This window comes from Saimiri boliviensis, chromosome 2, assembly GCF_048565385.1.
Source record: "Saimiri boliviensis isolate mSaiBol1 chromosome 2, mSaiBol1.pri, whole genome shotgun sequence".
NCBI lineage: Eukaryota > Metazoa > Chordata > Mammalia > Primates > Cebidae > Saimiri > Saimiri boliviensis.
In genome coordinates this window covers 83,165,263-83,192,338 of record NC_133450.1, presented here as the reverse complement: position 1 = coordinate 83,192,338, position 27,076 = coordinate 83,165,263, and the positions used below count along the sequence as shown (strand labels likewise).

Below are 27,076 nucleotides of genomic sequence, written 5' to 3'. Positions count from 1 at the left end.
CCTCATCATATCTGTCCGGACTAGCACCAAACCCTCCTCACAGCCCGTTCTCCCCTACCTTGCTGCCAAAGAACGCATTACTCCACTGCCTCAATGGCGGCAGTTTCTTGACCCACAGCCCACATATCTCAGCATGGCAAGCAAAGCCCTTTATAACTTTACCTTTTAAAGCTTGTCTTCAGCCTCTTTCTTTTGTCTAACATTTCTGGATCATTTATTTAAATACATTGATGTCTGGTGCTTCAGGCCTCTGGGCCTTTGCACATTCTCTTCTTTGACACTCTCACGACACCCTCCCACAAACTTAATCCTCATTCAGACTCCACTTATTTTTGAAGCATTCCTTAACCTTGCCAGAAAGATTTTTAATTTTTCTTCCTCCATAATAATGAAGATAATGCATCTTTACCATGGTAAAGAGGTAGCATGGGGAGAAATGACAGATACAGGTGAAGGGGAGGAAGGCAGCAAATCACACTGCCATGTGTGTACCTATGCAACAATCTTGCATGTTCTTCACATGTACCCCAAAACCTAAAATGCAATAAAAAAAAATAAAAAAATTAAAAAAATTAGAAAATAAAGAAAAGTTGAAAAAATAAAGATAACCAAAATTCTACTCCTCAGTCCTAGGCAGATATGTCTGTGTCCTCATTTCTGTAAAGAGCCCATTACAATCACTTGAGGTTGTTTAACGTAACAGTTTAGATGTAAGTTTTCATCGCCAACCTGAGAGGTTGGTGCCAACTTGTTATCCCTGAACTATAACATAAAGCATGGAATTTAGCAGATACTTCACTTATTACTGCTGGTATTGGTAGTCCTGTAAATATAGTCAGAGGAATTCTCTCAAGAGATGTTGGCTAACAGATTATTAAAAATTCTGCTACTCTTTTTCTTTTGGTCTTGCTCCTTCTTTGTGCATTATTTTAAACCCCCTTTCCTCTTCTTGATCTCTAAGAAACAAGTCAATTAGGAAAGCCCTTCAGTATATTCAGCATTAGCAATGACCTGGTGTGAAGGACAGAAGACTGGCATAAGGTGCAATCTCCTGGCATGAGAGACGAACACCAAGTCTAGTCTACCAGCGTCTGACTCTTCATGTATTGTCTCCTGAGGCTTAGTGCTCTCAGTATAAAAAGAGATGATAATATTCCCTCTGCTTGTCCCATGGAGTTGCTGTTAAGATCAAAGAGGGAAGTATTCTGTAAAATATAAATGTAGGGTAATATGGTAGACAGCTTCTAAAATGGTTCCCAATGACCCAGAAGTGTCTCCTGGTATTCACACCCTTTTATAGACCCTTATCCACTGTACAGGGTTGGTCTGTGTGAGCAGTAGAATATGGCAGAAATGATGGTATGTCCCTTCTGAGACAGATTAGAAAAGACTCTGGCCTCCATCTTGGTGGTGATGCATTGTCTTCACCTCTCTTCGCCCATCTCTCTTTCCCACCTCACTTACTGGGAAAGCTAGATGTCATGTCAACTATGGAGGGGCCCAAAAAGTGAGGAACTAGAGCCTCTGGCCAGCAGCCAGTAAGGAACTGAGGCCTGCCAACAATCATGTGAGTGAGGTTGGAAGTGGACCTTCCCTTCCCAGCCAAACTTTTAATTTGATTTTAACCCTGGCTAACAGCTTGACAACCTCCTCATGAGAGACCAGGCAAGAGCTAGAACCAATGAACTAAAGCCACTCCTACATTTCTAGCTCTTAAGAAATTGTGCAAAATAATGACTGTTGTTTAAAGATACTAAATTTGGGCTACTTTGTTACACAGCAATAGCACTGGATAACATATGGGTGATGTCACTAGTGCCCAGCCACATTTATACCATTTCTTTTTTTTTTTTTTTTAGACGGAGTTTTGCTCTTGTTACCCAGGCTGGAGTGCAATGGTGCGATCTCGGCTCACCGCAACCTCCGCCTCCCGGGTTCAGGCAATTCTCCTGCCTCAGCCTCCTGAGTAGCTGGGATTACAGACACGCACCACCATGCCCAGCTAATTTTTTGATTTTTGGTAGAGACGGGGTTTCACCATGTTGACCAGGATGGTCTCGATCTCTTGACCTCGTGATCCACCCGCCTCGGCCTCCCAAAGTGCTGGGATTACAGGCGTGAGCCACCGCGCCCGGCCCATTTATACCATTTCTAAAGGTAATATTAAAATGAAGCACTGGCTGGGCATGGTGGCTCATGTCTGTAATCCCAGAATTTTGGGAGGCTGAGGCAGGAGAACTACTTGACGCCAGCAGTTTGAGACCAGCCTGGGCAACACAGTGGGATCCCATCTTACAAAAGATTAAAAAATTAGTCAGGTGCAGTAGCTCACACCTGTAATCCCAGGACTTTGGGAGGCCAACATGGGAGGACCACTTGAACACAGGAATTTGAAACCACTCTGGGCAACATGGCAAAACCCTGTCTCTACAAAATAACAACAACAACAACAAAATTAGCTGGGTGTGGTGACTCATGCCTGTAGTCCTAGCTACTTGGGAGGCTGGCATGGAAGGGTCACTTGAGCCCAGGAGCTCGAAGTTACAGTGAGGTATGATAGTTCCACTGTGCTACAGCTCAGGTGACTGAGCAAGACCCTACCTCTAAAATAGGGACAAAAAACTTAAAAATAAGTACACAATTGATGCAGCTGACATTTCATTAGAGACTTTCAGTTAATAACAAAAAAAAGTAGCCAGGCGTGGTGGCAGGTGCCTGTAATTCCAGCTACGTGGGAGGCTGAGGCAGGAGAATCACTTGAACCTAGAAGGCGGAGGTTGCAGTGAGCCACGATCGTGCCACTACACTCCAACCTGGGTGACAGAGTGAGACTCCATCTCAAAAATAAATAAATAAAAAGAAAGATAGTTCAAAAATATCTAAAAATAAGGTCAAACATCACATACGTGAATACAAGCCTATCAACAACTTGTCAGAGAAAACACTGCAGTAGTGTAAGAGAATGATGAGCACAATCTTTGTGAACAGGACAGCATCAAGACAGGGCAAAAGAATACTAGGAGAAATAGAGCAAAGGCTTTAGAAAGCCTCCATGAAGGAAGGCACACCAGAATGCTGTTGGAAAGATGCTAGAGCAAAAGTTAGTACACAACATAATAGAGTTAAAGAAGAAGGTGAACCTGGGAAGAAAGAGGGGATGGATGGAAAGAGGAAAGGTGGGGTGGGAAAAAGGATGGAGCAGGGAGGGAAGGACTTAGTAGTCACCTACCTCTAGCCCACATGATACCTTTGTACAATTTGGAAGAGAATGCCCTTCCAAAAGGAAACAGCCCTGTGCCAAGATGCAGAGTCTGGAAAGCAAAGTCTGGGCTAGACTTCAGCCCCAATTTGTCTCCTCGCTAAATCCCTTTATGCGGCAAACAACCTGCCTAACTATACAAAGCAGTCCCGGCAAAGAGGAAAAGACCTACTAACTCTGACTGGTGAAGAGGCAGGCAGGCCTTTATTTCCCTATTTTGGAACACAGGCAAATTTCTCAGAACGGTACACAAAATAAATTTTCATTGGTATCTTTTCCCACTGTTTTGCACCTGATGTGGAATTGTGTTCCAATAGAAAACATTTCAGTTTGGGGAACAATGCTGTTTCCGGTGAGTTGGCAGGGACTGCTGGATGATTATGGAATTTAAGAAAACCTGGTAGCTCTCATCACATAAGGAGAGATGTACTTGTGGGTGCCTAAGATTTGTGTTCACAGTTCCTTATTTAGCCTGGGGCTTTTCAAGGCTTAGCTTGACCATCTGTGGCTTTTCTGGGGCTCCCCCTCATACAGTCACTGGGGGCATCACTGCTTACTGGGTAACAGGCTTCTCCAGCTGAATGCCCAAAACTGAAAATAAACAATAGTGGTTCCTCAAAAGTTTCCTTTGCAGAAGACCTATATCATAAATGCTGCCTCTACCTGCTTGTTAAAATGAGGATTCCTGAGCAGGCTCTTCCCCAGACCTACTAAAACAAAAGTTTTGGAAGTGAGCCAGCCTGGGATTCTGCATTTTGAACAGTGGCCATCAATGTTAGAAAATGACTGTTTAACGGGAATACAAAACATGAGAAATTCCTGGGTGGATGCTATGAAAGAGAGAGGGAATTAAAGTCTCAGGAATAGCAACAGTGTACCATGTGTACCGTGTGAAGAACAAACCATGAATGATTAAATATATGCCTTCCTCCATAAATGTATAGTAAAAATTACTAGAAACTTTAAAAAAACTGTATTATATATAAACACACATAGATAGCTACTGCTTGTAATCTAATTAAAAATGTTATTCAAAAAATAGGTTATAATGACGTTTCATGTATTGAGTTTGATATAATAAAAGAAGGTGAAATTTTTCATGTTGGAGAGTTGACTGTAGAACTTAGTACAAAATCACTCCCTATAACCATTTGCAAAATTTAGGCTTCTGGGCCGGGCGCAGTGGCTCACGCCTATAATCCCAGCACTTTGGGAGGCCGAGGCGGGTGGATCACGAGGTGAAGAGATCGAGACCATCCTGGTCAACATGGTGAAACCCTGTCTCTACCAAAAATGCAAAAAAATTAGCTGGGCGTGGTGGTGCGTGTCTGTAATCCCAGCTACTCAGGAGGCTGAGGCAGGAGAATTGCCTGAACCCAGGAGGTGGAGGTTGCGGTGAGCCGAGATCGCGCCATTGCACTCCAACCTGGGTAACAAGAGCGAAACTCCGTCTCAAAAAAAAAAAAAAAAAAATTTAGGCTTCTACCGAAGAATCTAAGTTGATCAACTGTTAGTCCTTTCTCAATAGCACCTCAAATGGATAACAGAGAATCATAACAAGAACAAATTTCTTACCGCTGTAAGGGGTCCTTCTGCCTGTGCCTCCATTAGACTTGTGGGTGTCGCTGCAATAAACTGACTAGCAGCTCCAGGCTGGAGTTCCAGTCTATCTGTGTATTGTTCTGAAGCAGCAGTGGGGGGACCCTCTGCAGAAAGTGCTAAGACCACACCTGAGGTTTCCTTCTTTAAATGATCATTTTCTGCCCAAGGACCTAATTGGAGCTTTTCATCTTGAGGTGATGCCTCCAGGACTTGAAGCACTTCAGGCTCCTCATCAGAAGGACTTCCAGTTGTTTTATGTCCTATAACCTCATTTGTCCTAAAATCTTGAAGGTCCTGCTCCTTGTCCACAATCACCCATTCTTTGGAATCAATCTCTTGCTTGCAAGAGCTCAGGTTAACAGCTATAAATCCATTGCTGCCACCACCATCTCCCTGCTCAGGGGTGTTGGCAGAAGCAGGCTTGGAGGCATCTGGAAGATATTCTTCATCATAGTGCCAGATATGGTCAGTACGGGACACAGCAGGAACACAAGGCTTATGAAGCAGAGCAGGGAGAATAGATTCTTTTCCTGCACTGGTATCTTTCTGCCTTTTCTCCAGGCTTAAGGAAATAGAAAGAAGTTACTCAATTGTCCTAAGGAAACATTCATTATATAATACATAAGCTCTATGAGAACTATATTGACACAAAGATGAGAGAAAAAAAGATGGATAAAGCATAAGGAAAGTTTCACAGCATTGATAATGTTCTTCTCCACCTGCCATATCCTGCTTCGGAAGATGGAGCTCACTTCTTTCCTCACCAAGGCCCTTTTTAGTTCCCTTCTTTTGTCAGACCAACTTTTTATTGAACTAAGCTTTTATTCCTACTGTACTTTGATATTTATTCTCAATCTGAGTCACCATTCAAAATGTTTAAACCAATGCCCCATTCATCCTTTTGATCATGTCATCATGTAGATATGTGCTTACATAACATAGCTATGAATGATTACCATGTGAGGAAGAACACACATATGTGAAGGATTGTTTAAATGGAAGCTAGATTGAAGTAGGCCAGAAGTGGCTGAATTGTCTTGGTACATAGTAATTATCACGTTAATCAAATTCACGGTCCCTCTAACCTAGTATTTCACTACCAATAGTAACCACCAGAGATGTACCATTGAAGGGTGTGACTACTACTAAAGGAAATCAGGTCTTAATACTGTGAATACTGTTGAAGCCTTGTATAATTCATAGATATGTCTCAAACTGTTTTCATTTCTGTCTTCTGTTACCAAAATTTGTCATAGGGATAATGTGCTTCAGAGTCATGCACTACAGTCTTTACCTATGTATAGATCTCTAAAGTTTCACCTTCCTTTCTGTCTAGGTAGACTGTAAACTCTTGAAGGCAAGCATGATATACTTATTGGTACCTATTTTCCTACAGTACCTTACTCCTAGAAAGTCTCCACTAAAGTGGATTGAATTGCCTGTCCCTTGTGTATAAATTAGTTTTTCCCCTCCTTCACATATTCCCCTCATCTCTGCCTAATGCCATCTTTATCATGCCCTCTCCAATGCTACACTGTTGTTTGGAAGAGATTACTTTCCAAACAATGATACTGTAAAAATGTTAATTTAACTTGTACCTAGTGTTAGGAAGTTATCAGCTCCTACTGGTCAGCTTCCAAAGCCAAAGATTATACTATGGAATTTATAATAATTAAGAATCAGGATATTTTAAAACATAGGTTAAAATTAGAGCTTAATAGAATCAGTGTCACAAAAATGCAAGAATTTCGTATTTGAAAGACTTTATATAACAGAAATATACCATAACAACAATAATAATGGTACCTCAGAATCTTTAAAAAGAAAGAAAAACTATTTTATACCAGGCCTCAAGGAACTTGTCAGTGTCTGGCTTTGGCTCCAGAGTCAGACGTTTTTCCAGCTCAAAGCTGTGGATGGAACGTAACTTTCGCACCAATGGAATATCTCTGTCTGGCTGAGTAATCTCTGAGCGGACACGAATTGGTGACCCAAGGCTCGGAGCATTGAGAAGACCATTTGCTTGGCCATGGCTATTCTCCTCTTCAGTAGCAGCCTATCCAAAATAGAAAATAAAATCATGAAAAACATTCTAGGCAATACACATGAGAGGAGTCATTGAAGCCTTTCAAAATAATATAAATAAATGATTAGATGTCTTTTCTGACGATTAGGACATTTTGACTAGTTTACTTCATTACATTTTTATCTATTAACTCTTCATTAAATGTGTTTTCTTAATTTATAGTCAGTTTTAGTATTATTTTAGTCTCTAAAAATATTTTTGGCACAAAGATAAACAGTCTAAAAATGTTTAACAGACTTGGCTTTTTGAATTATGTCTGACTTGATGCTTGTGGGACCCCATTCCACTAACCTAAAACTGAAACCTGGAAAGGATGTTCTCTTTGAGACGTAAGTGGTCTCACAAGTTAGAAGAGGCCAGCAAGCCTGAGTCACTATACCCCTTTTCTCATTCCCCCCTCTAAAAAACAAAACAACGAAAAGCCGGGGGGCCAGACTACTAGGAGCTAAGGCAGCCCAGGCAGTGGGACTGTTTAAAGACAGGTGCCTATGGAACACAATTATCAGGGCAATTAAGCTTTATAGCAGAAGTATGGTGACAGAGGAAGTCTGGGACATCTATTCTGATTAGAGACCCTTAAGAGGATACCCAGTTGGGTCAAATAGGTGATACACTCTGGGTAGCAGCAGAAACACAAGCCAGTCTTCTTTAAAGGAAGGTTTCCCCAAATCCCAGTAAGTCTACAGAACTCCCATCAATGATTTCAATTATTAATTAACTTTAAAAAAAAGAGAGAGAATCAACACATGAGAAAGCATGCTACCATGACTGACACAACAGAAATAATCAAAACAAAGAAAAACATTTAAAACTCCCAAAGATTTCAAATATTGAACTGGTTTCAATACAAAATATAGACCAGCTATGCATAAATGTTTAAATAAATCAAGGCCATTATAACAAAGATCAACAAAGGGTTATTTGGATGATTAACTTAATATTAACTATTCAATTAACAAGTTAAACAGCAAGTTGGCAAAAAAAAAAGTTGAAATTATTAATCAGTGAAGTGGAAGACATAGCCAAAGAAATTACCTAGAATAAAAAACAAGAAGAAAATTATGAAAAAAGATATTAAGAGATATGATGGATGCAATAAAAAGGCATAATATATCTAGAGTCCTAGAAAGAGATAATATAAAGAATGAAGAGATAGTAACATTTAGACAGAGAATGGCTATTATTTCCCAGAACTTATATAAAAATATGAATAAAAATGTTCAAGGAACATGAGATATCCCAAGCAAGATAAACAAAAAGAAACATTGCCTAGAAGTATCAAAGTTAAAATGCAGAACACTACAGACAAAAACATGAACTAAAAAGTAGCTGGAAAGGAAAGATGAAGGTGGGGGAACTGATCACTTTAAAAGAAACAAAATAATTAGAATGACAACTTCTGAACACCAATGACTGAAGCCGAGGAAAAATAACTATCAATCATAAACTTTATATTTGGACCAGGCGTGGTGGTTCACGCTGGTAATCCCAGCACTTTGGGAGGCCAAGGTGGGTGAATCACTTGAGGCCGGGAGTTCAAGATCAGCCTGGACAATATGGTGAAATTCCATTTCTCTTAAGAAAAAAAAAAAAAAAATAGCCAGGCATGGTGGCACATGCCTGTGGGCCCAGCTACTCAGGAGGCTGAGGCAGGAGAACTGCTTGAACCCAAGAGGTGGAGGTTGAAGGGAGTTGAGATCACACCACTGCAACAGAGCAAAACCCTGTCTCAAAAAACAAACAAACATCAACAACAAAAAAAAAAACCTTTATATTCAGCATAAACTATTGTGAAAGAATGAAGCTAAAATAAATACATTTGCAGATAAGTAAATACATTTATAGAAAGAATCCTCCTCTACCAAAAGACCTGAAGTAAAGGAACTTCTAAAGGAAATATTTCAGGAAGAAAGATGAGCCAAGGACTTTCAGAAATGAAATAAAATAGTAAACATCTTTGAAAGTCCATATAAACATTACTTGTATAAAAGAACAACATTAATAATGTAATCCAAGGCTGGGCCCCATGGCACATGCCTGTAACCCCAGCACTTCTGGAGACCAAGGCAAGCAGATCACCTCAGGTCAGAGGTTTGAGATCATCCTGGCCAGTGTGGCAAAAGCCCATCTTTACTAAAAATACAAAAAAAAGCCAGGTGTGGTGGTAGGCGCCTGTAGTTTCAGCTACTTGGGAGCCTAGAGCAAAAGAATCACTTGATCCCAGGAGGTGGAGGTTGCAGTGAGCCAAGACTGCACCACTGCACTCCAGCCTTGGTGACAGGGTGAGACTCTGACTAAATAAATAATATAATAATAATTCTAAATTTAAACAAATTAAGGTGAGCAATTAAAACATAAAGATGTAAGATTGGCCACTTATATTCCACTTAACAAAAGTCACAACAGAAGAATACAGGTAAGAAAAAAATGGAAAGATAAAGGAGGAAAAAAGATACACCAAAGGAAGAAAAAAGATACCCAAAAGAAAGCTGGCACAATTGTATTAACAAAATAGGCTTTAATACTAGAAAAATATAGTAGGAATAGAATACAAATAATCACTATATAAAGAAAAACAAAACTTTAATCACCTGGCAGATATAAAAATTCTAAACTTGTATGCACTTAATAACTCACGGATGAAAAAAATCATTATGGCAAAAGTTTTAAAACAGAAGGAGAATGAAAATATAACACACCAAAACTTTGCAATACAGTAACTATTTATTACATTCTTTCTGCTTGTCTCAGGTTCATTCTGCTGGTTACTGTTCTAGGTTCCTGAGGTAGGACTTAGACTATTGATGTAAAACCTTATCTTTCCTAATGTAAACATTTAGTGCTATACATTTCCCTCTCAGCACTGCTTTGGCTACCTCCCAAACATTTTGATATGTTGTAGTTTCAATTTCATTCAATTCTATGTAAGTTTAAAAACTTTTCCTTTAAAGCTTCCTCTGACCCATGGATTATAAAGAAATATGCTGTGTAATTTCCAAGTGTTTAGAAATTTTCCTGTTGTCTTTATGTCACTGATTCCTAGATTAATTCCATTATGGTCAGAGAACATACTATGGGTGATTTCAGTTATTTAAATTTATTAAGGTTTGTGGCTCTACTTTTATGGAATCTAACCTAAGACATTGGTTACCTCAGTGGGGATAAGGTAGAAGCATAAATATAGAAGGAATATGTTAAAATATTCTAGTTCTTGGGGCAGATGGTGGATTCACACGCTTACATTACTATGCTTTGAAATGATATATAAACTCTTTTATATATAGTATAAGTAGATTTTAAAAGATAATTATAGTTGTTTTGAATTTCTCTCCTAGATGACCGATAAATTCCTAAAGTTACAAGCTCTATCCATGCACTTTCTCATATATATACATATATACATACAATATTATATATATATTTTAAATGTTTTAAAATTTTTTAATTTTTCTTTTTTGAGATGGAGTTTCACTGTCACCCAGGCTGGAGTGCAGTGGCACTATCTTGGCTCACTGCAACCTCTGCCTCTCAGGTTCAAGCAATTCTCCTTCCTCAGCCTCCCAAGTAGCTGGGATTACAGGCACCTACCACCACACCCAGCTAATTTTTATTTAATATTATATTTAAAAATATATTTTTAGTAGATACAGGGTTTCACCATATTGGCCAGGCTGGTCTTGAACACCTGACTTCCAAAGTGATGGGATTTCAGATGTGAGCCATGGTGCCCAGCCTTCCTGCACATATTTTTACTTATACTTCTACTTAAACCACTTTTTCCATAAGGCATGTCCCCAACTCCCACCCTATCTGCACGCATTTTAATTCCTTTTAATGTTTTGCACAATGTTTTGTCTTGTATTATATTTGCTTGTGCAGATACATATCTACCTGAACAGACTGTAAGCTCCTTAAAGGTAAAAGATGCATCTTAAACTGCACAGCACCTATCTTAGTAAATTGTCTCCAATATTTAGCTTAATGCTTTATCCAGATGTTCTAAATGAGAGCTTGTAATGTATAGCACTATACATTATAAATTTAATAAACTTCACATCACCATTATAACAAATAATGGACTTAGGGTCAAAACTATCTATCATTCAAATTTCAATGAAATTAAATAGTAAAAGATAGAAACTAAAATAACTAAGATCTTCTATGTCAAGTGCCATTTCATTCTGTCACATACATAGATATCCATATGGGCTGACAACTCAGAATGTCACTAGTGATTTTTTTGCTACAAGAACAGTTTGTTCCTGGTGCCAAAAAGCCAGCTGCAGCTGATACTACAAAAATCTGACATTGACTCCCTGTAAACTTTTCACTACTCATTCCTGATTACTATTGGTCCAGACCGTGCTTTGTCCACAGACAGATCACACGGTGGCACATCACATCTATGCAGAGAACGTTTTGCAAATGACTCCCATGACTGAAGATATACACCTACTATGGTCTGAATGTTTGTGTCCCCCAAAAATTGACATGCTGAAATCCTAACTCCCAAAGTGAGGGTATTAGGAGGTAAGCCCCTTGGGAATTAGGTCAAGAAGGCAGAGCCCTCATGAATGAGAGTAGTGTCCTTACAAAAGAGGCCCAACAGAGACCCCTTTCCCTATCTACCACATGAAGACTCAGCAAAGAGGAGCCACAAAACAGCCCTCAGCAGACACCAAATCTGCCTAGCCTTCCTTCTTGGACTTCCCAGCATTCTGAACTATAAGAAATACATTTCTGTTGTTTATAAGATACCATACCTTACAAATTCCAAGCTTTATCTTGTTTTTGTTGGCATCCATCTCTTCCCAAACATCCTTCTCCTGGGGACGAGGCTGTCCCAGAGATCCAGCCAATTTATCTGGTGACACACCAACAGGGATGCCATTCTCTCCATCACTAAGCTGTTCATCTGGAAATACCTCATCTGTATTTTCTCGAAGCAAGTCTCCTGGGATGGGAGTGGCGTTGGCAATTCTAAATATAAAGGGAGGGGAAAAAAAGGGCAGAACTTTAAAAGATCAGAATAAAAAATGACTATGAGACTATCTTACATCATTTTGTTTCTTCATTGAAATAAAGTCCACACATAATTAAGAAAGTTAAAAAAAAAAAAAAAAAAACCCTTTAAAACTTCGGTTAGCTGGGCACGGTGGCTCACACCTGTAATCTCAGCACTTGGGAGGCAGACGTGGGTGGATCATCTGAGGTCAGGAGTTCGAGACCAGCCTAGCCAATGTGGCAAAACCCCGTCTCTATTAAAAATATAAAAATTAGCCGGGCATGGTGGTGGGTGCCAGTAATCCCAGCTACTTGGGAGGCTGAAGCAGGAGAATCATTTGAACTCAGGAGGCAGAGGTTGCAGTGAGCTGAGATTGCACCACTGCGCTCCAGCCTAGGCAACAGAGTGAGACTCCAGCTCAAAAAAAGAAAAGAAAAGAAAATTTAGGTCACGTCAATCCTACAAAATAAAACTTTAAAATTTTAATCAATTAGAATTTCCAAGCTGATTTAAAAATACAAATTCTAAAACAATAATACTAATTTGACAATCACTTTGTAAGAAACATTTCATCAATTTCCCAGAAGTTTTTGTCAATGATAACAACATTTTCTAATCTTTACCCATTTTTGTTAGAGAATTTTTTTTTTTTGGAGTCAGTGTTTCACTCCTGTCGCCCAGGCTGGAGTGCAGTGGCATGATCTAGACTCACTGCAACGTCTGCCTCCTGGGTTCAAGCAATTCTCCTGCCTCAGCCTCTTGAGTAGCTGGGATTACAGGTACCTGTCACCATACCTGGCTAATTTTTCGTATTTTGAGTAGAGACAGGTTTTTGACATGTTGGGCAGGCTGGTCTCGAACTCCTGACCTCAGATGATCTGCCCGCCTTGGCCTCCCAAAGTGCTGGGATTATAAGTGTAAGCCACTATGCCCATTCTGTTACAGAACAGGAAAATATTAAGTGCTGTTTAACTCAAAATACACAGATGAATCTCCAAATGTAACATTTCATTTGGAAAACAATAATGACAATTTGGGGCACACACAGACTGGGTGGGTCTCTGGTATGACTGAAGACTAAAAAAGAGGTTGTGGGTTTTATTAGAGAAATGTTACATACTGTTTTGAAAGAAAGCTCATTGGCACTAGAGAAGCTTTCGGAAGCTGGCAGGCTCTGACTGGTGAGTGACAGGGGTATGTAAATTTGGTCTTACAGTCACAGCAGGCCATTTCAGCAGCTGGGCTTGTAAGAAATTAAATTCTTGGAGCAGGTGTTACGTGCCCCAAGTGCTTTCCCCCTCCCCCAGCCTCTTGATTGATTTTGTTGAGTATGACAAGAATGACCTAATTTGTAAAATCAACTTTCACGGCGCCATAATGAAATAAACGGGTGTCAGATCAATCAGCTATTTTTTTTAAGTGTGAAATGTGTATTACTTTTTCACTTGCAGACTTTTTTTTTTTTTTGAGACTGAGTCATGCTCTGTCTCCCAGGCTGCAGTGCAGTGATACAACCTCAGCTCACTGCAACCTCTGCCTCCCGGGTTCAAGTGATTCTACTGCCTCAGCCTCCCAAGTAGCTGCAATTACAGGCATGCACCACCATGCCCAGCTAATTTTTTTGTATTTTTAGTAGAGATGGGGTTTTGCCGCATTGGCCAGGCTGGTCTTGAACTCTTGGCCTCAAGTGATCGACCCGCCTGGGCCTACCAAAGTGCTGCGATTACAGGTATGAGCCACTATGTCCACCCAACTGCAGAGTTTTTACTAAGCACCTACTACATGCAAGGCCTTAGCAACACAAAATTAATTTACAAATAATTTTGGGGATTATTTCAGAAGGTTCGCCTTTTTGTTCTAATACCTATCTTTGGACACAAACCTTTTTTTTTTTTTTGATTTCAGATTTTTGATTTTCAGATTTGGGATACTCAACCTGTATACCATTTTTGCCTGTTCATTACCTTCTTCAAGTTCTCCCTTCTCTTTTCCTCCTCTTTCACACAACTTCCCGTTCACCTGAAATCCTAGGACTTCGGGAGGCCAAGGTAGGCAGATTGCTTGAGGTCAGGAGTTCGAGACCAGCACAGTGAAACCCAGTCTCTACTAAAAATACCAAATTAGCCTAGTATGGTGGCAAAGGCCTGTAATACCAGCTACTTCAGAGGCTAAGGCAGGAGAATCACTTGAATCCAGGAAGCAAAGGTTGCAGTGAGCCGAGATCGCACATAGTGAAACCCCGTCTCTACTAAAAGTACAAAATTAGCCAGGCATGGTGGCAAAGGCCTGTAATACCAGCTACTTGGGAGGCTAAGGCAGGAGACTCACTTGAACCTAGGAGGTGGAGGTTGCAATGAGCTGATATTGCACTACTGCACTCCAGCCTGGGCAATAAGAGCAAAACTCTGTGTTAAAAATGAATAAAAAATAAAAGCAATGGATTAGTGGTAAAGTGTCCCAATTAACTTAAATTGTATCATAGTTTTTCCCTATTTACTATTTGCTTTCTTTTCTTCAGAGACAGGTCCCACTCTATTGCATAGGTTAGTGTGTGTGGCACAATCATAGCTCACTACAGCCTCTAACTCCTGGGCTCAAGTGATCCTTCTGCCTCAGCATTCTGGGTATTTACTTTTTATTTTTTTTTAACCAAAAAGTTTTAAACAACCAAAGCAGGTAAAAAAATAGAAAAATTAAAAAGACAAATCAAAAAACAAAATAAAATAAAGGACAAAAGGAACATATATAATACATGTAGAGGAAAAAACATTAACAATAAAAAACTAAGATCACAGCCGGGTGCGGTGGCTCAAGCCTGTAATCCCAGCACTTTGGGAGGCTGAGGCGGGTGGATCATGAGGTCAGGAGATCGAGACCATCCTGGTCAACATGGTGAAACCCCGTCTCTACTAAAAATACAAAAAATTAGTTGGGCATGGTGGCGCGTGCCTGTAATCCCAGCTACTCAGGAGGTTGAGGCAGGAGAATTGCCTGAACCCAGGAGGCGGAGGTTGCGGTGAGCCGAGATCGCACCATTGCATTCCAGCCTGGGTAACAAGAGCGAAACTCCGTCTCAAAAAAAAAAAAAAAAAACTAAGATCACAGAAATAGACCATAACCTTTTCTTAATACATTATGAAAGTTAAATCTTTAAGAGGAATATGCTACATGCTTTGTTCCCAGTAAACTTTACCACAGTATAGTTAGATATGATTGTGGCACATTCTTTTCAGAGTCTTACATATTATTTGGAAACACAACTAATGCTACTTCTCATTTTGAAGAAAACCCATGATAAATTTGACATCAACAAGTTACATAAGCTGTAAGATCCCATTTCACAGTGTAATCGATTAGTACTATCTAAAGTAAGTAATTCCAAAGGTGTACATAAGAGCAATGTTAATTCAAGGAAATCTATAGGCTCTCTCGGATGTCTTAGCATTAGGTCATCTGAGGGAATCTGGATGAAATAAATTTTTGCAAATATAATGCAACCAGAAAAGACACCACCAAATGATCTGTTTAGGACATACCCAATTGCAGCAGGGGTCAAGCGAGTGTGCAACTGAGGGGTGGTAGAAGTAGTGGTGGTTGTTAGGGAGCCATCAGTTCCAGTCTTCTCCCAGTCAAAAGGGTCACTCTCAATTACTCCAAAAGTCTTGATACTATTGTCAAACACAGATGTAAGAAGCTAAACCACAAAGAAAAAAGCTAGAGTAAGTGAAGAGTAAACACAGTCACTTTATTCTGTAAGAGAAAGCCCACCAGACGCACAAAATGATTTTGTAATGTGATTTTCTTTAAAAACTGATGGTTCAAATCGAGAAATCTGAATAAGAACTATATGTGGATGATGATATGAATTAATGTTGATTTTTCTCAGTTGAGTAGAATGTTTCTGTTTTGGAGAAATGTGTAATGGAGCCTCATATCTATAACCTACTCTCAGATGGTTTGTTGGATGGTTTGTTTAAAGGATGTGTATCATGTATAAGTGTATATGTTAGTGTGCCTTCAGTTGAACCATTCATTTTATCATTTATTTGTCAAAACAAGGACATTTTTATATGTTTCAACCTAAGAAAGTAGCCAGCATTAACAGTCTAGGTAAGGGGAATATACAAGTTCATTGTGCTTTTCTCCATTTTTTTTTTTACAGGATTAAAAAATTCTTAAAACATGCATGTGCATGTTTGTGTGTCTCCATAAACAAATTATCAAAAAGTTTCTCTATTAGTTTGATTTATAAATTCTGTATAATTTCATTTTTTGTCTTTAAATTCCTAAAGTTTGACATGATCTTGAGAAGTATCATAAGAGACCTTTATTGTTTCTGTCAGTAGGCACCATTTCCAATTTTATGATTATAGTTTCATTCTCTCATCCTTTCTGTAACTCTTTTAATATCCTATCCTCTGAGATTCATCTTGTACATTTCTTGCACCATACCTGAAATCAGCACTTCATTGGAGGATTTTGCACAGGTCTTTTTTAGGCCTTAAAAAGATTACTTTGCCAGCCTGACCAACATGGTGAAACTTTGTCTTTACTAAAAATACAAAAATTAGCCTGGTGTGGTAGCACATGCCTATAATCCCAGCTACTAAAGGGCAGTGAGGCATGAGAATCACTTGACCCCAAGAGGCAGAGGCCGTAGTGAGCTGAGATCATGCCACTGTACTCCAGCCTGGGTAACAGAGTGAGATCCTTTCTCCAGAAAAAAAAAAAAGAAAGAAAAGAAAAAAAAGGTTACTTCCGTTATTTAGTGGTTAACAGATGCCATAATCAGGGATAGGAATGAGGGTACTTGGAATAAATGACCAGTTAAGAAACTACTGTCAGCTGAACCAGCATGGTAACAGTAAAGGTGATAAGAATTGGACATAATTTGGAGGTATAGCCAACAGACTTTGCTGAAAGAACAGCAAAGTCTGTGAAAGTAAAGAAAGAACAAAAGATACCTTAGATTTCTGTCCTGAGCCACTGAGTCAATGCAGTGAAATGGAAAGCAGTGAGTTTAGGGAGGAATACAAAATGCAGATATAAATTTGGGTGTCATCAGCATATAGATGTCAAGAGATACTGGCCACGCACAATGGCTCACGCCTGTAATCCCAACACTTTGGGAGGCTGAGGCGGGCAGCTCACTTGAGGTCAGGGGTTCAAGACCAGCCTGGCCAATACGGTGAAATCCCATCTCTACAAAAAATACAAAATTAGCAAGGCCTGGTGGCAGGTGCCTGTAGTCCCAGCTACACAGGAGGCTGAGGCACAAGAATTGCTTGAGCCTGGCAGAGATTGCAATGAGCTGAGATCGTGCCATTGAACTCCAGTCTAGGTGACAGAGCGAGACTCCGGTCTCAAAAAAAAAAGGGAGAGAGAGAGAGAGAGAGAGAGAGATGCTATTTAAAGTCATAGAACCAGCTGGTATTATTGAGGGAGAATAGAGAACAAAAACATCCAAGGGCTATGACCTAGAGTACTCCGGTATTTAGGTGAAAGAAGAGAAGGACTCAGCAAAGGAAACAAAAAAGGAGTGGCCAGTGGGGCAGGAAAACCAAGAGTATGGTAATCTAGACTAAAAGTGAAGAAACCATTTCAATAAGGAGGAGGATCAAATGTTATCAGTTATAAATATATAGTTATTTCTGATTATTTAATTAATTTCTCTCTCTTTCAACCCAGACTATATCAGCTCCAAGATGCTGTTATACATCTGATCTCATCATTTAGTCTCCAAGGTCTCATATATTACCTTATTCATAATATTTACTCTAAAAACACTCCAAGAATACATCTTTATTTGTAATAATATTTACTGACTCACATGACTTGATCTTCCATTTAAGTCTCAAAAGGAAGAATTGTCAATATAGAAAAATAAACAAAAAAGATAAAGGGAACTGGAAAAGGCATGGTTATAAAATCTAAGAAATTTTATTTGGGTCCTATTTTTGTTTCTTTAAGTTACCTATGTTACAGCTTAGAATTCTCCAAATGACAGTGGTAGAGGGCAGTAGAAAACACAAAGGAGGAAATAAAGATGGACTGAAATCTAGGATACAGGAATTGAAGTGCCAGACCTTTGACCTTCTCTCCTAACTCTGAAATCAAGGTTTTCATAGGTTCTCACAGAGTGAGATGCATGCTTCCTGAAAGGTGGAATCCCTATCGAGGAGGCAGCACCTGCCTTGCTAAGTGAGCCCTTAGACTGCCACTGCTAAATTCTCTGTCTGTTCTGTGCTGCAACAAGAATGATCCTAAATGGCTTTTATGTCAGATGTCCTTTTGTCAGGGAACTATTTTCTTACATTTGTCACAGTATTGTATGTCTTAGAAAATGTATTCTATGGCATTGGACCTCAAATTAGAAACACTTTGTTACTATGATGGTTATGTTAGACACCAGCAGCAGGAGGCAGAAAGACAGAGGACACAGAACAAAAGAAACAGGAAAGCTAAAAGCACTGAGGCACTTAAAGGCACCCTAGTGGGAACAAATGGTCAGACTGGGCAGAGCTCTGCAGATATTTTGGAGAAAAACATTTCTAATCTAGCAAAATAATTTTCTAATTTGGGAGCAGGGTGGCGCTAAATCCTAACCTTCATCAGACTGGAATATTGAAACAGGACAAGTCAAGGACTCACTTTTTTTGGTAACTGAATGCATTACATCACTTTTGGCTATGATAAATAATAAAACCAGAAAACTCTAATTCAGTTAGTCAAATAGATTTTAGAATAATAAAAATTACCTTGTAATTCATTCGAATAGTATACACAGTATATGTAGTGTGTGTATGCATATATGTATGTATGCGTGCGTGTGTGTGTGTGTGTGTGTGTCTGTTAAATTTGAATAGTCCTCACTCTTTTTTATTTTTTATTATTTTTATTTTTTTCTTGAGATGGAGTCTCACTTTCTTGCCCAGGCTGGAGTGCTATGGCGTGACCTCAGCTCACTGCAACCTTTGCCTCCCAGCTTCAAGCGATTCTCCTGCTCAGCCTCCTGAGTAGCTGGGACTACAGGCATGTGCCACCACACCCAGCTAATTTTTGTATCTTTAGTATAGGTAGGTTTCACCATGTTGGCCAAGCTTTTGTCTAGAACTCCTGACCTCAGGTGATCTGCCTGCCTCAGCCTCCCAAAGTGCTGGGATTATAGGTGTGAGACATCGTGCCCAGCCTGTCATTCTTTTTTATACCCCAATATCACTGGGGAAGAAAGCATTTTTCCATCAGAACAGGGACTAGTTGTGGCAGTAATTCTCAAAATGGAAAGGGAGAAGGGAAAAATCTGAAAAATAATCTTCCAAATGATTCCAACACTTCCCTCTCAAAGGAATGTTCCATATCTCTCCACTGATAATCTTTGAAAATTTAGTATACATCTGACTCCTTCTTTTACTTAATAATACATTCTTAGAAAATACAAATTCATTTATATTTAGAGTCTAAGTTTCTCAAACTAGGGTCAGATGTACCACCAGGGGATGCAGCTATAAGCCAGAGAGAATTTAAAGTCACTTGACAAATGTGGCACAGCTTCCTGGAGTATTTTACACAGAGGTATGACATGTATTGTAATATTTTATAATACAGTGAGCACAAAGAGGTTAGAAAGCAAAAGGTATATAAACCTTTAAGATAAATCAGGAGAATGCAAAGAAATATTGGCCTTGTGGGTGACCTTGTAACACTATTCTCAGACTTCTTGAGAAATATGCTTATACTTTGCTGCCAGAGGAGTAACTGATGAAAAATTGTGAGAAACACCAGAAGCAATCATCTTTGGGAAAGTAAATCTTCTGTAAATGAATGTAGGGAGAGGACGCAGTTAGGGGAAGGGGAAGTTGTGTGAAAGGAGGAGGGAAAGAGGAGGGAGAACTTGAAGAAGGTAATGAACAGGCAAAAATGCTATACAGGTTGAGCATCCCAAATCTGAAAATTGAAAATCTGAAATATTCCAAAACACTATTTTGAGCGCTGACATGATGCTCAAATGAAATGCTCACTTGGGATTTCGGTTGCTCAACCAACATAATGCAAAATATTACAAAATCCTGAAAACTCTGAAGTCCAAAACACCTTAAATAAGGGATATTGAACCTGTATTACATTGTTTGTTTGTTTTGAGACAGAGTCTCATTTTGTTGCCCATGCTAGAGTGCAGCGGCGCGATCTTGGCTTGCTGCAACCTCTGCCTCTTGGGTTCAAGTGATTCTCCTGCCTCACTTCCCAAGTCAGTGGGACTACAGACGCACACCACCACACCCAGCTAACTTTTTTTGTATTTTTAGTAGAGCCAGGGTTTCGCCATGTTGGGCTGGTCTTGAACTCCTGATCTCAAGTGATCTACCCATCTCAGCCTCCAAAAGTGCTGGAATTATAGGCATGAGCCAACTCACCTGGCCCTACATTATTTTTTAGTTGGCCACTGTGTGTATTATTTGTGTCAATCCCTCTTCTACTTCCACTTATGAATAAGCAGCAGTCCATTTTTCTTAAACCAAAACCTGATGGGATATATGATACAATGACTTTTCAAAAGCAAATTATTCAAGATACAAAGTAACAAAAGTCAATTACAGCCTGGGCCACATGGTGAAATCTTGTCTCTACCAAAAATATAAAAAATTAGCCAGGTGTGGTGGTGTACATTTCTGATCTTAGCTACCTGGAAGGCTGAAGTGGAAGGATCGCTTGAGCCTGGGGAGGCAGAGTTTGCAGGGAGCCGAGATCGCACCACTGCATTCCAGCCTGGATTACAGAGTAAGACCCCGTCTCAAAATAAATAAATAAATAATAAAAGTCAATTACTATGTCAGGATAATGAGATTGAGTAATCTGGATTTTCTATTTTTCTATAATTCTAAAACTTTTATAATGACCATGTATTTTAATACCTAGAAAAAATTAATTAACAAAACTATATTACTCTAAAATAAATCAACTATATACCTACATGCAGCCTACAAGATGCTTAGTGCCAGCTCCTGCTACCTGAAATACCTTATTCTTTATGGCAATCAGTCATCTGACATACACACAATGGCTTAGGGAAGCACTACTTTAATCCTTAGCACAAAATGCAATCAATAGCTGTATCATATTTGCCTCCATATGAAATCCCAGTTTGCCCTTTCAAAGAGAATGTATTCAAAGTCCAGCTTTTGCAAAACTAAGAAATATTTGTAAGCTGATAATAAGAACTCACTGAGAATCCTGCTTCCTGAATTCTCAGTTAATAAACGGTAAATTAGTGGATCAATAAAGCACTTAAGCAGGAGAGCACAATGGCAATGTTGGCATGGCTGATTCAAAGGCAGATTATTTACTGCAAAAGAAACTGCCTCACTTCAGTGAAAGGAGATGCAATAGAGGAAAAGAAATGCTCACATTCTTTACTTTTCTGCTCTTCCTGGGGATTTTTAGCAACATTGGCAAAGAAAAAAATTTAATTGCACCCATCCTCTAGCAAACTAAACCAGCAAAAAATAAAGACCAAATAAAGGGAATGAATTGAAGAAGGCTGCACCCTTTATGTGTTTTCACCATTAAGTCGGGTGTCATATAACAATGGGGATACATTCTGGGAAATGTGTCCTTAGGCATTCTGTTGTGCAAACATCATAGGGTGTACTGTGGTAGTTAATACCGAGTGGCGAGTTGAATGGATTGAAGCATACAAAGTATTGATCCTGCGTACGTCTGTGAGGGTGTTGCCAAAGGAGATTAACATTTGAGTCAGTGGGCTGGGGAGGACAGACCCAACCTTAATCTGGTGGGCACCATCTAATCAGCTGCCACCTAATATAAAGCAGGCAGAAAAACGTGAAAAGGTGAGACTGGCCTAAGCCTCTCAACCTACATCTTTCTCACATACTGGATACTTCCTGCCCTTGAACATCAGACTCCCAAGTTCTTCAGTTTTGGAACTTGGACTGGCTCTCCCTGCTCCTCAGCCTGCAGGTGGCCTATTGTGGGACCGTGTGATTGTGTGAGTTAATACTTAATAAAGTCCCCTTTATATATATATAGATGTATCTACATCTATTCCATTAGTTCTGTCCCTCTAGAGAACTCTGACTAATACATGTACTTACACAAAGCTAGATGGTATAGCCTATTACACACCTAGCTATATGGTACAGCCTTTTGCTACTAGGCTACCTACCTGTGCAGCATGTTATCGTACTGAATACTGTAGGCAACTGTTTCACAATGGCATTTGTGTATCTAAACATATTTAAATATAGAAAAGTACAGTAAAAATACAGTATTATAAGCTTATGAGACCACTGTTGTATATGCAGTCCATCATTAACTGAAATAACATTATGTGGTGCATGACTGTATATCAAGATTCAGAAGTGCCCCCTGTGGTTGGCTGCTCCAGGACCTGAGGCAGGGTAAGGCAGCATGTTCACTCACTCAGCTGAAAGTGCTGGCTGATACCAGTCTTCCCTTTCATGGGCTCCATCAGTCCAAATGGTAAACTGTCTGGAAATATAGTACACTAAGGCTTTTCAGTACCTCCTTGCAAGACCAATAAAAAAGGGAAACAACATTTTCTTATTGCTGTGACAGGACAAAGCAGCAAAGAGGAAATAAAAAGTTCTATGAACATAGACGGTAACGCTGAGTGAAGAAACATGAGATGATTATAGGCTGGGCATGGTGGCTCACACCTGTAATTCCAGCACTTTGGGAGGCCAAGGCCGGCGGATCACCTGAGGTCAGGAGTTCAAGACCAGCCTGGCCAACATGGTAAAACCCCATTTCTATTAAAAATATAAAAATTAGGTCGGGCATGGTGGCTCACACCTGGAATCCCAGTACTTTGGGAGGCCGAGGCGGGTGGATCACCAGGTCAAGAGATCGAGACCATCCTGGTCAACATGGTGAAACCCCATCTCTACCACAAATACAGAAAATCAGCTGGACATGCTGGTGCGTGCCTGTAATCCCAACTACTCCGAAGGCTGAGGCAGGAGAATTGCCTGAACCCAGGAGACGGAGGTTGCGGTGAGCCGAGATCACGCCATTGCACTCCAGCCTGGGTAACGAGCAAAACTCCGTCTCAAAAAAATAAAATAAAATAAAATAAAATAATTAAAATTAGCCGGATGTGATGGTGCATGCCTGTGGTCCTAGCTATGTGGGAGGCTGAGACAGAGGATTACTTTAACCCAGAAGGTGGAGGTTGCAGTGAGATGAGACGGTACCACTGCAATCCAGGAGTGAAAAAAAAAAAAGAGAGATTATAAGCAAATATAGCATCACTGAGGTACATGTAAAACCACTTACATTTCTTATATATACATAACACTTTAAAATTTACAAATTTCTCTCATAATTATCTCATTAAAAACCTTAACAACAGCCAGGCACAGTGGCTCACGCCTGTAATCCCAGCACTTTGGGAGGCCAAGGTGGGCGAATCACCTGAGGTCAGGAGCTCAATACCAGCCTGACCAACATGATGGAACCCCATCTCTACTAAAAATACAAATTTAGCTGGGTGTGGTGGCACATGCCTGTAATCCCAGCTACTTGGGAGGCTGAGGCAGGAGAATTGTTTGAACCCAAGAGGCAGAGGTTGCAGTGAGCCAAGATCGTGCCACTGCACTCCAGCCTGGGCAACAAGAGTAAAACTCTGTCTCAAAAAAAAAAAAAAAATTAACAATGCTGTGAAGTCTGTAATTCCACCATTTCACAAACTACAAAACTGAGATCTAGAAAGGTTATCCAAATGGTGTGTGGCAAAGCACTAATTCAAACAGGTCTTTTAAGTACAGTGCTTTTCTACTATAGAAGAGTTACAGCCAGTCAGCAGGCAAGGTAAAAACAGCATATAGTTGAAATCATCCTTGAAAGCTCCTTAAAATGTCCACAAAATACAGAATACTACCATTTCTCAGTACGTGCAACAGAGCTAGTTCTTCCTCCAGCTCTAGAATAAATGTCTTTTCCTCAGATCAACATGGATAAAGTAAGCTGGTTACAGACAGCAGCCACATCTGTACCAAAAAAGCACTCTGCTTTCAACAACTGGACTCAACTTGGTGCAGCCTGATTTGGGGCCACTGGACTGCTATCAATGAGAGACTGAGAACAGTAGATGCATGAGGGCACTAAACATTATCTAACCATAAGGCATGAATAATTAAGCCAAAGAGCAGGCAGAAACACAGATGTTAAAATTTTTCTACCTCCTGAACACACAGCTGAGTTTAAGTGAGTCACATAAACACAGTATGACTCTATTGCATTCTATAGCTACATCAAATATCCACTCTTTGTTTCAGACATACATTGACTGTCTACTGTCCTGGGTGCTAGGAATACAAATGTTAACAAAACACAGTCCTATCTTTGGGTGGTTTACATACAACAGAAGCAATAACAAAGCATATTTATTTAAATTTGTCACTTTTATTAAATGCCTATCACTGTGCTACATTCTTGAGAAAACAGAGATAAATGTGCAAGGCCCTGGCTCGCAAGGAGCTTATATAAGAAAGAGACAAAACAAAGTACTGCTGCTCTAAGAGCTGAACAGAAGAAATTACTCCAGTATGGAAGGAATCAGAGGAGACTGTGGAAAAATTGACATCTGATTTGGGCTTTCAATTTTACAAGACAAGCAGTGTTATGAAACAGAGGCATATTTCAGGAAGGGACACTGGGAGAGGAGCTGGTAGTCTCATTTGACTACATCGAGCAGTCTAATTTAACCAGATCACATAAATACAATGGAGAATGAAAGGAAATAAGGCTAACAGGGCAGAGGCAAGGATTCACCCATTTCCCTCCATCTCTACTACTTCTCTCAAATCAAGCCCATCATCTCTTATCTCCTGGCCACAAGGGAACACTCTATCTCCTAGCCTCCCCTGCAGTTAGAATTGGGACTGTGTGACTGAGTTCTGACTACTGGGCATACACTGGCATAGCAGATCACTTCCAGGCATGGTCATAAAACCCCTAAGTCATCATCCACACTATTCTCTTTCCTGATAATAGCAAAAGGCCATGTATTAAAGATAGCAGTGTCAAAATGTGGGCAGAGCCTGGATTTTCAAGTTATTCTTGAGAGTTGCCTAAGAGAGCTATACAACTTGACTAGTGTATTATATGATCAAAAATTAAACCTTTATGGTATTAAAACACTGATTTTTAGGCCGAGCATGGTGGCTCATGCCTGTAATCCCAACACTTTGGAAGGCCAAGATAGGTAGGTCACTTGAGGTTACAAGTTTGAGACCAGCCTGGCCAACATGGTGAAATCCTGTCTCTATAAAAAATATAAAAATTAGCTGGGTGTGGTGGCAAATGCCTGTGGTCCCAGCTACTTGGGAGGTTGAGGCAGAGAATCACTTGAACCCAGGAGGTAGAGGCTGCAGTGAGCTAAGATCATGCCACTGCGCTCTAACCTGGGAACAGAGCAAGACTCTATCTCAAAAAAAAAAAAAAAAAAAAAAGTGGGGGAGGGGCACTGACTTTAAAAAAATTCTTTCTTTCCAAGGCACAGCTTAGATTATCTCAGCACCTTCTCAACTAGTCTCTGATTCTCCTTTGTTTCATCTGGAGGCACACACTGCAAAAGTAATCCTCTTATGGCACAAATTGGATGACCATGCTTCTGTTTATAACACTTTCAAGGCTTTGTGTTGTACTTAGAATAAAAATCCAAACTCCTTAAAAAGGCCTACAAGGCCCTGCATAATCTGTTCTCTGACTCTTTCCAACCTCACCTCAACCTGTTCTGTCTCCTTATTTACTATGTCTGACCACACTTGTCTTCTCTCAGTCCTTTCTCCGATTAGGGCCCATGCAGTTACTTGTTATTCCGTCAGCTTGTAATATTCTACCTCTTATTTTTGCTCTTCACATGGCCAACATAATCCCATCTTTTGGGAGCTGGGTTACAATCAAGCTTCTTTAAACTGTATCCCAGGGTGGCTTTGAATGTGGTCCAACACAAATTTGTAAACTTTCTTAAAACATGAGTTTGTTGTTTTTTTTTTTTAATTTGTTTTGGTTTTTTGGCTCATCAGCAATCATTAGTGCTAAAGTATTTTATGTGTAGCCCAAGACAATTCTTCCAATGTGGCCCAGGGAAGCCAAAATATTGGATATCCTTGGGCCTTACATAGTAGCTTTGGAGAGACCTTCCTTGACCACACTATTTGATAGATTCTCCCTTGTTTTCAGCTCAACCTCTTTCTTGTTTGCCTCACAAGCAGCATCTATGCCCTCTGAAAATTTTAATTCAGATGTTATCAGAATCAGAGAATCCTACAATTGTTTTATGTCCCCAAAAGCAAGAGGAAAATTCACTGCATTTTGATGTAATCTACATTTAAATAGTCCCATTCCTAGAATGGAAAGTATATTAAGAAGATTAATGAAGCTTGCTCAGCTTTGCATTTCCTCCCTATCCTATTCTCTAATATCAGCAACGCTGTAGCAGTGCGTGAACTGGCTGATATACACATTTCAGTTTCAGGCTCACCATCAGTGTGTATATTTATGGATTTCGTAAGTCTTCTCAACTTGATAAGTGATGCTTAACATAATTTGAACACTCTAATAAGATATTTGTGTTCTTATCACAATCATGTGATCCTATTAATTATTATTATTGCCATTGAGACTGAGTCTCACTCTGTCACTCGGGCTGAAGTGCAGCGGCACAATTATGGCACACTGCAGCCTTGATTCACTCAAGCAACCCTCCCATCTCAGCCTCCCAAGTAGCCAGGAATACAGGTTCGTGCCACCACACCTGGGTAATTTTTTTGTTTGTTGTTTTTGTTTTGTGTTTTTGTAGAGACTGGGTCTTACTAAGTTGCCCAGGCAGGTCTCAAACTCCTGGCCTCAAGTGATACTCCTGCCTCAATCTCCCAAAGGGCTAAAATTACAAGCATGAACCACTGTGCTTGGCCCACTCTGTCCCTTATAGTTGTTACAATATTCAGAATCTGATAGTAACAACATTTATAGAAACATATCTGCTTTAATCTTGTTTATAATTGTGATATCTTCATCTATAACAGACAGAAAACAGTATTTATGCACTTATAGGGTTGATTTTTCTTGCATTCTCTGTGTA

The 27,076-nt window shown here is 39.8% G+C and overlaps 1 protein-coding gene across 3 annotated transcripts in view; it reads right to left on the bottom strand.

Moving 5' to 3' along the window:
* The window catches only part of TTBK2 (tau tubulin kinase 2), a 164,715-nt gene that overhangs the window by 27,222 nt on the left and 110,417 nt on the right, over positions 1-27,076 (bottom strand). For all 3 annotated transcript variants that reach the window (XM_039469265.2, XM_074393778.1, XM_074393779.1), the window contains 4 exons: positions 15,489-15,646; positions 11,711-11,927; positions 6,706-6,917; positions 4,835-5,423 (listed from right to left, as the gene is read on the bottom strand). In XM_039469265.2, coding sequence (XP_039325199.1) covers positions 4,835-5,423; positions 6,706-6,917; positions 11,711-11,927; positions 15,489-15,646 — 1,176 coding nt within the window. The remainder of the gene's footprint in view (positions 1-4,834; positions 5,424-6,705; positions 6,918-11,710; positions 11,928-15,488; positions 15,647-27,076) is intronic.